The sequence below is a fragment of the Geospiza fortis genome, unplaced genomic scaffold, assembly GCF_000277835.1.
Source record: "Geospiza fortis unplaced genomic scaffold, GeoFor_1.0 scaffold333, whole genome shotgun sequence".
Classification (NCBI taxonomy): domain Eukaryota; kingdom Metazoa; phylum Chordata; class Aves; order Passeriformes; family Thraupidae; genus Geospiza; species Geospiza fortis.
In genome coordinates this window covers 5229470-5243074 of record NW_005054347.1, presented here as the reverse complement: position 1 = coordinate 5243074, position 13605 = coordinate 5229470, and the positions used below count along the sequence as shown (strand labels likewise).

Genomic DNA, 13605 nt, shown 5'->3' with positions numbered 1-13605 from the left:
GAACCTGCAAGGGCCATAATCTGTCTCATAAGGATCTTCTCTTAAGGATATCACTAACAGAGATAGGAGGATCAGGACAGGCAGTTGCCAAAAAAAGAAATGTAAAAAAGCCCAAAATAACCAAGTGCGTTTGCCCTAGGGGACTGGCAGGTACATGAAGCTCTAAAAGTTGTAGATGCTTTTACTGGAATTGTAGTTTGCATACAGATTCCTTTTCCCCAGGATAGGCATTTACTGAGATCCAAGTACTCTTTAAAAGGAATCTGAATATAACAAATGACTGTTTCCTCCGGGAATTTAACTTCTCAAGTTCCCAGTCAAGCAGCAGGCAGATATTTTGCTTGAAGTTAAGAATAAGAATGAACTCAGTGATCTCTGTGTCGAGAGCCCAGGATGCGAGCTCCTGTTAGGTGTTTGAAGAGATTCTAGTCAATCCAAGCCTTCATTCTGTGGCTGTAGCCACATAAATACATCTTTATGCCCACAAACAAGAGAGAGTTCAGCAGTGCACCTTTGGATGGGGTCCTTCTCTACTTGGAGAAAGCTTGTAATTAAGATAAAAATATACAAAAAAGCCATGGACATGCTGACAATTGTGATGCCCACCCATCTCAATGATTCTCCCCTGCAGTTATGGTCATACCAGTTCCTGCCAGGTCTCCATCATTTCTGCCTTCCTGCCTCATGGCTGGGCTGTGGAAGAGTAAAATCCTTTTATTCTCTGTTATGGGCTGCCTCCTTTGCAACAAGCATCCAGTTCAAACACTCTAAAAATTGAACCAAATAGATTTTAGAGGTGTTGATGTGAGAGTCCTTGGCTGGCTGCTCTCAGGTCAGGCTGCCATGGCTGCTCTTCACAGCTGTAGTGGGATACTGGAGAGCACCAGCTCTGGGTGTGCTGGGCATTCCTCCTGCCTCCCCCCCTTTATCCCTTGTTCCCTGCCCAGCTCTGAGGCTGCTGAGAATCGAGACTGCTCAGCAGCTCAGCTGCTGCTGGTGAGTGCTACAGAGCAGTTTACAAGCCTCATGTCATAAGCCCTGTAAATGCCTAGTAAAACATGGAATTTAATGGAAGCATATCAGCTCATTTTAAAGCTCCTTCACCTGGTGCTGAGCTAACTGTTGTTGTGCTGCCTTTTTTAATCAGTTACCACCAAATGTGTGAATGTGTGAGAAGGGTTTTAAACGTTTCTCTGTCCACTTCCAGGAGAGTAACAGACAAGCCTACAATCCTCTTATTATGCCTTTGAAACAGAGTCCATTCACTGTTATCTGCAGCACGTGTTATCGTGGGGTTTTCTGCAGAGCTTACAGAACATATCCCTAATGTTTCTCACACTCCAGGTATGTATCTGTTAGACACAGACCTAGCAGGCAGACACAGCTCTGCAGGAATGTCTAAGTGCTTTGTTTGCTGGGTGAAAACACAAGAGGAGCTCCAGCAGCAGCCATTAGTGATACCATGCCAATCAAAGCCTGAGGCATTGATGCAATCACGTTAATTCTCTGGGTTAGAAAAGGCCAGAAACTCAACACTTTGCATGATGTTATCCCACCATATCTGCCCCTAACATAAAAACCCTGCACAGGCTGAGGGAAGACCCTTCCCTCCTGGATTTCATTTAAACAGTGCAGCCTCAGTAGACAATTTGTTTTTAGGTCATTCCAGGTGTCATCCCCTAAATTCTGAACCAATTCATTTAGAACATTCTAAATGTTGTAACTGGAGGAATTCGAAACTGATTTCCACTACTAATGATTCCTTCCCACTCTTTTTTTTCTTATCTTACTGAAAAAAGTTACTGTCCACACTAATGGTAAAAATTCAAACACTTAGACTGAAAGTCTGTCTTCCATTTTCATGCATGTAAGGTATCCACTTATCTCAAAAATTACAAAGTATATTTCAGTCAGTCTGACAAATCTGAACAAAATGGATAATCTCACCCAATGTTAAAATATATCTATTACTGTCACATGGAGGTTTGTATGGATCACAGAGTTAGCGTGTAAAACCTGGAGAACACAAAGAGATAAAACCCCACCAACAAACCTAATCCACTTATATAATGACATGAAAGGGAGCAGTACTGTGATCTTATTTGCCACAAATGCTGTAAAGAAAAGAAGCTGACAGGTATCATTACTTGTCACCAGAGCAAGCACAAGTCTATTCAGAGTTTGTTCAGTTTTTCTACCTGTCAACAGGAACAACATCAGGCTAAATTAATATTTTTCAGAATATGGAGATCCTAATTGGTTTTATTCTCTAAAAGGAGCCAGTATGGCTAGTTCTGGATGTGTGATCCACTTTGTAGTCTCTTTTCATGGTCATGGATGACCTGAATTTGAGGCTGAATTTCAGTCTGCACTCCTTAATCCAACAGTAGAAGCTTTGAACAATCCTAGCCTCCCAGATCCTGTTTCCATGGAAAGGAAAGGGAAAGGGAAAAAGGGAGAAGGAAAAAGGGAAAAAGGGAAGGGAAAGGACAAAAGACCCACCCAACCATATAACATCACATGGGATGAACAAAGCTCTAAGAAATACATCTTTAAAGGCAGATTTCCAGAATACTTGCACTATCAATTCAGTTCTTGGGCTCACTGTATTTTCTTCCTTTATTTGCTTGAGTTGCTGCCTGCATGTAAGTAGATAGTTAATAGAAGCAGCCCTGTCCTTGGAGGCCAATATGAGCTGACTGCCTGTGTCTTTGGTTCAGGTCCATTAAAAAATCCGAGCATTAATTAATCACTGACTTGCAAATAGCCTGTTCCAGGCTAAATTGGAATGTTCTGCAATTGTTTTACTTTCACTCATAGGCACTTCAGTGATGTGAAACTTCCTCCCCTGCCAGGACAGGATGCGCATAAATCCAGTTGCTACTCCTGTACTGGATCAGACCAGTCTGCAGCCTATTCCAAGCAGCTCCATTGCTTCCACTAACTAGAAAACTGCACACGTGAGGAAAAGACCTCACAGGCGGTTCTCTGGATAGAATTCCTACATCGAAAAGGAAATAATAAAACTTTCCAGGGCAAAATGTCAGTGGAGCATACTCCACGGGCAAAGAGCCTCCTCTGCTTGTTGTCTGCCAGGCCAACCAAAACCTGCTTCTCCTGCTTTTCCACTCAGCTGGGTGAAACCCTAACTGCAGAAACCAAGCTGCTGCTTGAGCTTTCCGTGTGCCAGCTCCGAGAAGGTTGTCTGCTCTGGAGCCTGTTTTCTGTGACCCAGCTGCTGATGGAATGAACAGGGAATGGAACAGGGAATAGAGCACCTCTGCCTGCAGCAGGCAAGGCAAATGGACATGTTGGACCCCACAGGTGAAACTTCTGCCATGTGAAGCACAGACCAGAAATCTTTACAGAAAAGGAAACTAAGCCAGTCTGATCTACCAGTCATGAAGGAAAACACATCCAAGGGAATCATGATCTCATGTGTATAGGGGCTCTTTCCATTCCTCACTGGAAAAACTGTTCTTGATAAATAAGGAAGAGAAATAAGTAGTTGTCAGCGTGAGCAGAAAGTGAGGAAGAAAATTAAAGGTAAAACTAAGGCACAGGTTCTTGAAACACCAAAATACCAACTTAAGGAAATAAATACCTAAACCTAAGAGTAACAACATTTTCTTCCACAGTGGCAAGATATACTGCATTTGTGCATGTTGCAAAGAGCTTTTCCTTCAGTTAACTTTACTGGGCAAAAAAGATCTTCTATTCCAAATGCTCAAGCCTGGTAAATCACTTTTAATATATTCATCTCCCTCCTTCCCCCAAATTTCACTTTCAGTGGAGAAGTCAAACCAGAAAAGCCCAAATGACAAACAATTCCTTTCCCTGCTCCCTGTTTCTTGCTCTTATTCCCACACTGAGAGCCCATATACATGGATGGCGAAGAATTATATCTCATATGAAAATTTCTCCCTTGCTATCCCCAACTTCCAAAATGCAGTGGAGAGGTAAATAGGCAATCACAGCTAATCTCTCTCCCTCTTCAGTGTTTCTAAACCTGTGAAAATTTCAAAAGCTGCCATGATAGAATGACAAAATGAAATAACACATGCAGCGCTGAAGTATGGGCACTGGCTGTTTGATTGAGCATGGTGACAAAAAGAAAAAGAAAAACATAAAAGCAGATCATAAGACCAGTCAGAACAATTCTACAAATTGCTGATACATTGAGATAGCCAGATGGATATGTGTTTTTTGAGGAACGAGACACCGCTTCTATTTGAGCACTCAAAAAGGCCAACAACTTTGATGGTTTTGTTTTCACAATTTGACTTCTATTTCTTTGTCAACTGGCATTGAAGATTTGTCCTCGAGGCAGCTGCAGAACCTAATGGATCCTTTTGGCTGCAGTTCAAAGGCAGAGAAGATATTTTACTCAGTACCAAAGATGCACTCTCAACTTGCTATTAAAACAATAACACAAACACAGGGCTAATGAGGGAATAAGGAGAGAAATGAAGAAAGAAATGGAAGGCTGTGGAAGGGAATGGATCACAGGCTCTCCAGGACTAGCTCCTATAACAAGTGTGTGAGACAATCTCCTACAAGAGGGAAATGGCTTATTTGATCTAATGTCTTTCTCTTCTTGAATTTCCACAGTATGGAGAATCAATATGAGGGAAATTAAAGCATCAGGAGCAGACTCACATTTCCACTTGTGTGTGCTTCTATCTCAGCAAACTCTTATGGAGACAGAAGTATTTACCTTAAGTGCCCGGTCCACGTGTGCTGCAAGAGGATGGATTTCAAAAGGATACAGGCTTCCTCGGTGTAGGGCACAGCAGGAGCAGCTGCAGCCAGGATGTAGCTGTAGAAGGAGACCTCCAGAGTGTAGCAGTAGGATGTGTCATTTAGGAGCCCCCCAAGGAAGCGCCGGCCTGTCCCAGCTTTCACAGCGTCCCTGTTGAACGACGTGCTGGACTGCAGGAGCAAGAACACAGGGACACCAGGAGAGCTCAGGAGTGCAGCAAGGGAAGGAGTCTCTGAGAGCACAGAGCAGCCTCACTCACACTGCCAGACCTCATTTGCACTGTATAGACTGCTCTAGGTTTTGATCATGGCCTGGAGGGGAAGCTCAATTCTGGCACACAGGCTATAAATGATGCCTGGCAGCCTTTCACAAAATTCATCTGGGCTTACCGTTAATATCAGCTTTTCCTCTTTCCTCTCAGATAGCACAAAGCAAGGCTGTCACGTGCAGGAGTTGAAAGTGAGCCTTCCAGATCCCCCTTGCTCAGGAGTTAAGCTGCACCATTACCTGGATATTGGATTCCTTTGTCTCCACTGCATCCCCCTGTATCATCACCGTTCCCCCCACCCCTTCACCTGGACTCTTAATCAAAGCAGAAATACAGTGGCATTTATGTTTTGGTGAAACTTTCTCACCGAAGACATTTGACTGGTTCTTAAATTAGGTCACAGAAATTTCCACTTCACTAACTTAAATGTTAAGGGGGTGTTGCTCTCTGGGTGGAAAAATCTACCTCACTATTCTACAGCACTGGCAGCACAGTATAAAAGGCAGTATTTTGTGCTATTACTGAAGATCTGGCTTTAAGAACCCTACAGCTTTATGACTATTCATTTGAGGGGTGGAGGGGAGGACTCCAAGCATTTCCATAAATGAGTTTTAGCTCTCCTTTGAAGGCATGACATCTGGAGACTAAAGGGCAGCTCATCTTCAGGTTGACTGAAGTCTCAGAGCTTGTTCCTACCAACTAGACAGAAAAATGGATTCTGATTTCATTTTGATTTTCAGACTCTATTCAGAAACCTCATAACCATTAGACTGAGCCAATCTGGGCTCAGCACAAGCTAGTGACAACCACAAAAAAAACGATCCAACTTGGATCTCTTGTATAAAAGGTCATTACATCTCCTGCTGTAAGAATTTTATGTTGCCAGTGAAACACAAAGGACCCTTAACACAGCTCAATGTTCCGTCATTGTGACCATGGTGAATTCTTTGAGCTGTCCAGTGTCCTCCTATGGAGCCTTAGGGCTGCTACCTTTTCTAGCCAACACAATGTGAATATTTATGAAATCCATCTCTTACCAAAACTGGGGAAAATAAAATTTCCTTTGTATTTAAGAAATAGGATGCAATGGTTCAAAATACTGAACTTCTCTAGACTGAGAAAATCAGGTTAATACTGAAATGAGCAACAATTCTTGATAAATACTGTATAGCAGGAGATATAAAAAGTAGAAATACCTGTGGGTTTATTAACACTCTGAATGTCTTAAATCTCTCTCATGTTGTAAAAAGGAAGGTTTTCCAGTTTAATTAGAATAAAATGGAATTGGGTTTCTTATTAGCATTATATATAGTTGTTTCCAAATGCAACTTGTCTTTTTGGTAACATAATACTTAACTTTGTGGTAATTTGTACACAGAATGCATTCTCCTATGTAGATATCATACAATTTCTGCCAAATTACATAGCAGAAGCCTGGAGGATGTTCTGAATACCTGTGGGAGAGGGAGTAAAGCATTCATAAGGAATGCTGGGAAAATTATCTGTTAATTTGATATGTGGGATAAAATACTTAAAGAGGTCTACAAGAGGGAATGTTCTCTGGCTCCCTGCAAAATAAACCTTCAAAAGGCTACTGAGATTCTGAGACAGAGGGAAGATTTGGCCTCAGTTAAATTACAGAAACAGGGGAAAATGATCATGCTCAGATGGTTGCTTCCTGAGCCAAGTGAGCACCAACTTCAGTGGAAGGTGCTTCACGTTCAAACAAATGCCTGCAGTGGAACTTTTAATGCATGAGAGCATCAGCTGCTGATGGAAACAAAGGAACAGGAAAACAAATGGCTCAGGACAGGATATTGGGCTTTGTGTGCAGAAGCATCACTCACAAAGGAACTAAGCTAATTCTGAGGATGTATCTGGCACAGGAAAAACAAGGAGGATGTGGGAGGAGGTGACTCAGGGAAGACATTAGGGATAGAAGTACTTCAGTGAGTAGGAGACTCAGTTACTGATATGGAACATTTGAGAAGATTATGGAATCTCATCAACTATGTTGAAAACAAATTGTACAAATATCTGCTGAGTACAGTTGGTGGTTTTGGGATACAGTTTGCACATGAAATCCTTCTCCTATTTCCCATTATCTTAATCAGGCTAAAAGAAAGTTATGAGTAGAATTCCTAATAGATGATTCTTGAGATGAATCTTACATAATATTTTCATCACAGTTCTTGGCACGGTAAAGGAGGAGCATGCCAACAAAATTTGCTGATGACACACTGTGGAATGAATCATCATTATGGAGGAGGTTCTGAATATCATACAAATAAAAAAGCAGTGGGATGACTTTGAGGGCCAGAGTGATTGTAGTCAGATGAAACTCAGCCACACAAGTGCCAGGTCATGCATTAAAGCATAATAAAAAATATCAGCAATAAGCTAAAACCTTGTCAGCTGGAAATATATGAAGAGAGAGTCTGATGTGTTACTTCACTGAAGTGGTTTTTGCTATCTAGCAGAAGTTGAATCTAGTTATTGGCAAAATTATATTTGTTGTATTTCAAATGTGAAGCATAAGTAGTTTAAACATTATTAAGACAGTTACATAAATGGTAAGAAACAAACAAACAAAAAATCCACCAAGATTAAGAACTTTTCAGAGTTTGAATTTTTATAATGCTATTTCACAGAGCTTGGGGCTTTGGGTTTTACTTTGGGCGGGCGAGGGGCTGTGTTCCTTTATTTTTTTCTGTTTGTGAGTGTTTGTTTAAAAGAAGAATTTCAGTTTCAGCTGTACAAAATTACTTGAAATAGCAAAGGCATTAATAAAATCCTCTGTTATTTCTTTGCCAAGTGATACTGAATTGCCAGGAATAAAAACTGACCCTTCATTTAGGTAACCAAATGTAGATTTTCAAGGTTATAATTGTCCTCATTTTGGAAAAAAAAAACCAAAAACAAACGGATGGCATAGGCCTACTTGGTGTCTTGAGTAAAAGATATAATCTCTCATTTGACTCAAGAAGGTTGGGGTAGAACATGACAAATACATGTTTGGAAACAGCAGCTTGGGCCTGGCTCTAGAGCAAGTGTTATAAGCCAAAATATGATTTGATATTTTATAGGGGAAAAAGAAAACTACAGATAAAAGAAAATTTAGGTAATGACAAGAAAGAACAGCAGGTACTTGCTGAGTCTGACCTTCTACTCACTGTTTTAGCTCAAGATAAAGGGAGTGGGGAAAATAAAGCCAAACCAACAACCGGCAAAACTTTGATTCCTCACCACAGCTGATCTTGAAGTTTTGCCCATGCACATTTATTTAATCAAACCCTAATCTGGGGAAAAAAGGGGTGGGGGTGGCAAGAGGAGGGCACAAACACAGGGAAAGTTGTCTGCAAATGAGTCTCTTGCTTTTCTGGGAGAATCTATTTCCCTAAACCCCTTTGCAAAGCCAAACTGAAGTCATCATTAAACAAATGCACTGAGCAGGCACAGCAGGAGAACAGCTAAACAAATATTTATTTCTCCAAGGCTGAAACGCATGGGAGTGTTAACAACAGCAGCAGTGAGAAGCACAGTCTGCAGGGTGGGGGGAACACCAAAGACTTTGAAGTTCTTAAATAGTGGTATTTGTATAAAATCAACAGTAATGCATTATTAAAACACACAGATACATTAAAGCTCACAGAAGGACTTTGCTTCCCAGCTGGTGTGAGGAAATTCAGTGAACAAATAACTATCCACAGAACTAGAAGCTGCCAAGAAATCCCGTGTTAAAAGAGCAGAGAAGGAAGGGTGAAGGATTCCCTTATTTTCTGGTGGAAAGAAACTCACCAGGAAAAACAGATTTCAAACACATTTGGGAGCCTCAAGGTGTGCTGACTCTCTCTCTACGCATCAGGCATTAGTGGCAGCTTCCCCAGGCCTCCCTACCAGACTTCATTCCTCCTCCCCATGCTGTGCTGAGTGCCAAACTGTGTGGCCAGTTTCCCTACTGGGAATGGCAGGGAGCAGCCAGATAGTACAGAGACATTTGTGAACCAACTGGACCTTTCAGGCATTGCAGCAGACTAAGATGTGCGGAAGGAAATAAGAAAGAAAGAAAGAAAAAAAAGCATGTAAATTCTTTTTGGAGTGGTTTCAAAGCAGAAAAGAATCCTGGCCCTTGTTCAGACCTGTTGAAGTGCCAGAATCCCTGTAAGGACACTCAGTGGTCCAGTAAGGCTGGTGGCCCACAGTGTGTCTCCTCAGTGAATGCAGCCCCCTGGGAGGCAGTTTGTGAGCTGCAGAGCCTGGGCAGCTCCCCCAGGGCTGAGGGATGCTCTGGGCTCCTCAGCGCTGCTCCACCTTCCCACTAACAGCGACCGGAATGAACGCACTGGGCAGTCCCGTTCACAAGTGTGCTGATGGCCTCTGCGTGCCTCTGGCAGTCACCAGAGTGGCTCCAAAAGGCAAAGAGGGACATTTCTCATACATCTGAGACTGAATTTGCCCCGTGTACCCTTTGCAGCCCTGATGGGCTTGGATTCTGTGGTCCTGCATGGTGGGAGCATTGGCTGGCAGGGCCTCCTCCCCAGTGAGGCCTCAGAGGGGACTGGGCTTGCTTCAGCACCTGAGAACCTCAGGCTGCACAAAAGGAGAAATTGGAGGCAAACACCAGTAAAACTGGATTCAATCTGGAGTGGAAGAAGGGATAACGAAAAGGAATGAAATGTGAAACAGGCTGTGTCCAGCCAGTGATGGATGGGAGCTTCATTCTCCCTTTCAATCATGGCAGGACAAAGGGACCTTCTCATCCAGAACTTTTCTGGAATGAATCTTTGTCACCTTCTGAAATTGCTCAACACATTAAGAAAAAAGGAGCAAGGTATGACCACAGTGTAAGTCAGACATTGCCAGGCTCCTAACATGGGATCCGGGGTATGGACTGCACATCATTTCTGACCAATCCTAGGGTGTTTCCCCAACCCAGCAAGAAAAGAAAAAAAAGTAAAAAACATCCAGAAAAATGCCAACCAGGCAGAAATCTGGTCACAGGCTTTGACAGGATGCAGAAGATGAAATTCTGGCATAGCAAGGTCCAGGGAGGTTCCTGAAATTCAAGAGAGAGATTTTTACCAGCTGTTCACATCTCCTGCAGCACAACTGATTATGGATGTGCCTGTGGAAGGAAGTAGCAAACTGCATATATCTTCAAAAATCTGAGCTCTAGCATGCACATGAATGATTCCCAGATGATCACTTCTCCTCACAAACAAAGTGCCTGCATGAAACTCAGAATAAAGAGATCTTCCCTAAAGTTTCTGATATATATAGACAATGTAGGTCCAAGAAGTGTTCTACAAAAGGATGCAGCATGTACAACTGCATGCTCAAAAATCATAAAATTATGTTAGGAATCTTTCCTGGAGAAAAGCAGAGACAAAACCACCAAGAGGATTCATAATTAGAGAATAGTTTCATATTGCAACATGCAATTAAAAATATGCTGGGTCAGCCTATGCCATTTCCATAGCTGTGTTTCACAACTGAGCCTAACTGCTTCTAAAACCCCTCACTCCAAACCCAGTAAAACCGCCCACATTTTGCTCATTCTACAGATAAGAAATAAACACTTTACCTACTGGGGTACACTGGGATTATGCATACGAGTTCTTTCCTGTTCTTCAGTGATCACCACCAGCAATGGCTAACCAGGACTCAGTTACAGCATCACCAGAGCTGGCTGCTGATGCTGCTGCTACAGATGAAGAGAAAGGCGTTTTTCCAAAGTAGGTCTGACCTCTATGAGCCCTCAACTCAGTGCCAGATGTGGCAAAAATTAAAAAGTGATAACAAAAAGTTAGTGCTCTAGAAAGAAAGGAATGGCACACTTGTCATGAAGGAAGAATAGACGTGCCATTGGAAAATGGACTGGAGCCCAGGCAGTGTCAAATCCATCTCAGAGAGCAGTTTTACAGCATCAGCTATAACTCACTCACTCTCATTTTCTAGAATGCTTTATTGAAGTCTGCAGAAGTTTGAGAAAGGGCACAGAAATGCACTGGCCTTGGAATCTTTGCCACAGACAGAGCTGATTCCTGCCATGGTGTGTCCAGCTGTCACTGCTCTGACCCTGCCAAGCTGTCCTACAAGCAAAACTTAACCTTCTTACTTCTCTGGAAGCACTGAGCAAACTCCTCACTTCAAAAGCCAACTTAACTCTATTATAGACTGGAAAGTAGATGTGTTGGTGTGGTTTGGGGTTTTTTGGGTATTTGTTTTGGTGGTTTTTGTGATAGGCTATCATCAACTCCATGCCAGCTGAGTCTGGAGACTTGGAAATCGTGGCATTTGGGAGGCTGCTACCAGGCAGGCTTCTTCCAATTTATTTAACAAGCTACAGTCAGCATCAATCCCCAAAGCAGACAGCTGATCTGAAGGAGGGAGCAGGCAAAGAGGAAGGATTCTGGGAGTAGAGGTGTGATGGAATGGGAACAGAGCTCAAAATTACTCCACAATTCATCTCACCTTGCAGCTTAGCTGTGTTTCTGATGCACAGGAAGAAAATTCATTTCATCTCAAAACCAACTGTGACTACTGAAATCTGGGAAGAGGAGTTTTAGAAAAGTTCAGGATCATTTCAAAGAGGAATTCCATTGTTTGAAGCTTTTCCAGGTCCCTTAGGAACAGGCACATTGGACTGATAATTCCTGGGGCTCACTCACTCTCACAGGGGGCTCTGCAGTTGACAGCATTTCCATAACTTCTGTGCCTGGTAGGAAACACTGAGATGGGCAGAAAAGTTTGGGTTTAGCTGTGGAATATTCTCTGATCTAGAGTTTGATTTGCAGAAGTCTGGGGAAGGGCATGCAGAGGAGACCTGGAATAGATTGACCTGCACCAAGAATGTGAGAATACCTAAAACTGAAACTTGAAGACCAAACAGCCTCAAGTCCTAAAAGATTTTTAATAATTCTCCTCCCTGTTTCTTTTTTCCTACTTCCTCCTGCTCAGTGGAAAGCAATCCCCCTTTTTTAGAGGTAGCATCACTGTTGTAGGAGTACCATGAACACAACCTGCCTAGCACCACATTCTCAGGCTTTAAAGTGCAATTCTCCTCAGAGAAATAACAGTTTAAAGGTACATTGTCACCACACACACATCTGCTCCCTGAGGGGCTTCATTATCCCTCTAATGTGCAGTGCAGGAATACCAGATCTTTCCCCCTCCCAAGTGTCCTTCAGTCATGCCTGCTTAAGTTTCCTGATAAAAACACATATTTGCATGGTCATTAGGAGAGGGGTTGGAAGGAGGGAGCTTTATAAGCTCTCAGTTTGTGCCTCAAGACCAAAAGTACCAAATTACTTCTTTTTTTTTTTTAAGAAATTCTGCAGCTAGAAAGAAACTGGCTCTCACGCTTCAGGGTTTCAGCTGTTCACCTGTGAGAAGTACAATAGCTGCACTTTTTACTGCTCATTAATATCTGTGCTCTGCACCTTGAACCAGCAGCAGTGCAGGGGTTTGGCCTGCACTTCCCATTCCCCAGAATCCTTCCCCACGTGCCCCTAAACTGGTTGTACTCCCAGCTCCCACCTCCCCCAGTGCTACAGCTCTGAAGCTGTTTTTTGAGTTTGCTGGCTTTAGCACAGCAGCTAACACGACTGGAATCCAAATCAAACCAGCAGCTCTCCTGAGGGGCAGCTCCTTAAACAACACCTGCAGGGTGGAGATGGCCTGAGACCTTTACAGAGCCAGAAAAGGGTTTCTCTACAGAGCTGGGAAGCCCATCACAGCCTACCTGGAAGGAACAAGAGGAGGAGGCAGATTCCATCCCATCCTCAAAGCAACCTCAGAGTTCCTTGTTGCTGGATCTGCCATCCTGAACACACACACACCCAGAGTGTATATCCCAAAAAATCCTTCCTCAGGTCCTCTCAGCTCTTCCTTTAGTGAGTCTGCATCTCCCCATCACCTCAAGCTCACTTAACCACAAGTGACAATGTCACCTACTCAAATATTATCCTGTCACCCATTACCCAGAGTCAGGCTGGAACTTCTCTTCCTTTTATGAGCCCACCCAAGCTGTGACCAGTGATGCACACAAATAGGGGATCTGAAAATGTGTCAGGTTAATAATGAAGGAAAGGCCTGCTTTTCCCCCTGTATTTTTTACTAACAGCAGCCTCTACTTCTCAGAGCACCTCCTCCCCTCCAAAGATGCCAATGGTGGCATTTCCTAGGCTAAGCTCTACAGAATAATCACACTGTTTAGAAAATAACTCAAGTCTCTGGAGTTCTCACTTTCTCCATTTGTCAGTAGAAAACGAGACATTTCCTCAAAATATACAATAAAATAGCCTCTAGCAATAGCCTGCAATGCTTCTCTTTACAATACTTTTATGAGTGTGAGCGTGGTCTCCTGGGAGTGCTTTCATAATCATTTATACAAATGACAGAAAACTAGGACAATGAGAAGCAAAAAGGAAAATACAGCCGTCATGCACCCAGTTGCTTTGAATAGTTTGCAGAAAAAGTGTTTTTCTCCATGGCAAAGCGTTCTCCTCACTTGCAGGCCTAAATCAGGGGATCACAACCTTCCTGAGGTGGGACAGGATGCTACTGCCAGAGC

The 13605-nt window shown here is 42.9% G+C and overlaps 1 protein-coding gene across 1 annotated transcript in view; it reads right to left on the bottom strand.

The window, feature by feature from the left end:
* Positions 1–1994: 1994 nt before the first annotated feature.
* Positions 1995–13605, bottom strand: part of LOC102033946 (cytosolic carboxypeptidase 6-like) — a 127253-nt gene continuing 115642 nt past the window's right edge. Inside the window, exons 6-7 of the mRNA XM_031058676.1 lie at positions 4718–4932; positions 1995–2016 (exon numbers count right to left, since the gene is read on the bottom strand). Of these exons, the coding sequence (XP_030914536.1) occupies positions 1995–2016; positions 4718–4932 (237 nt within the window). The remainder of the gene's footprint in view (positions 2017–4717; positions 4933–13605) is intronic.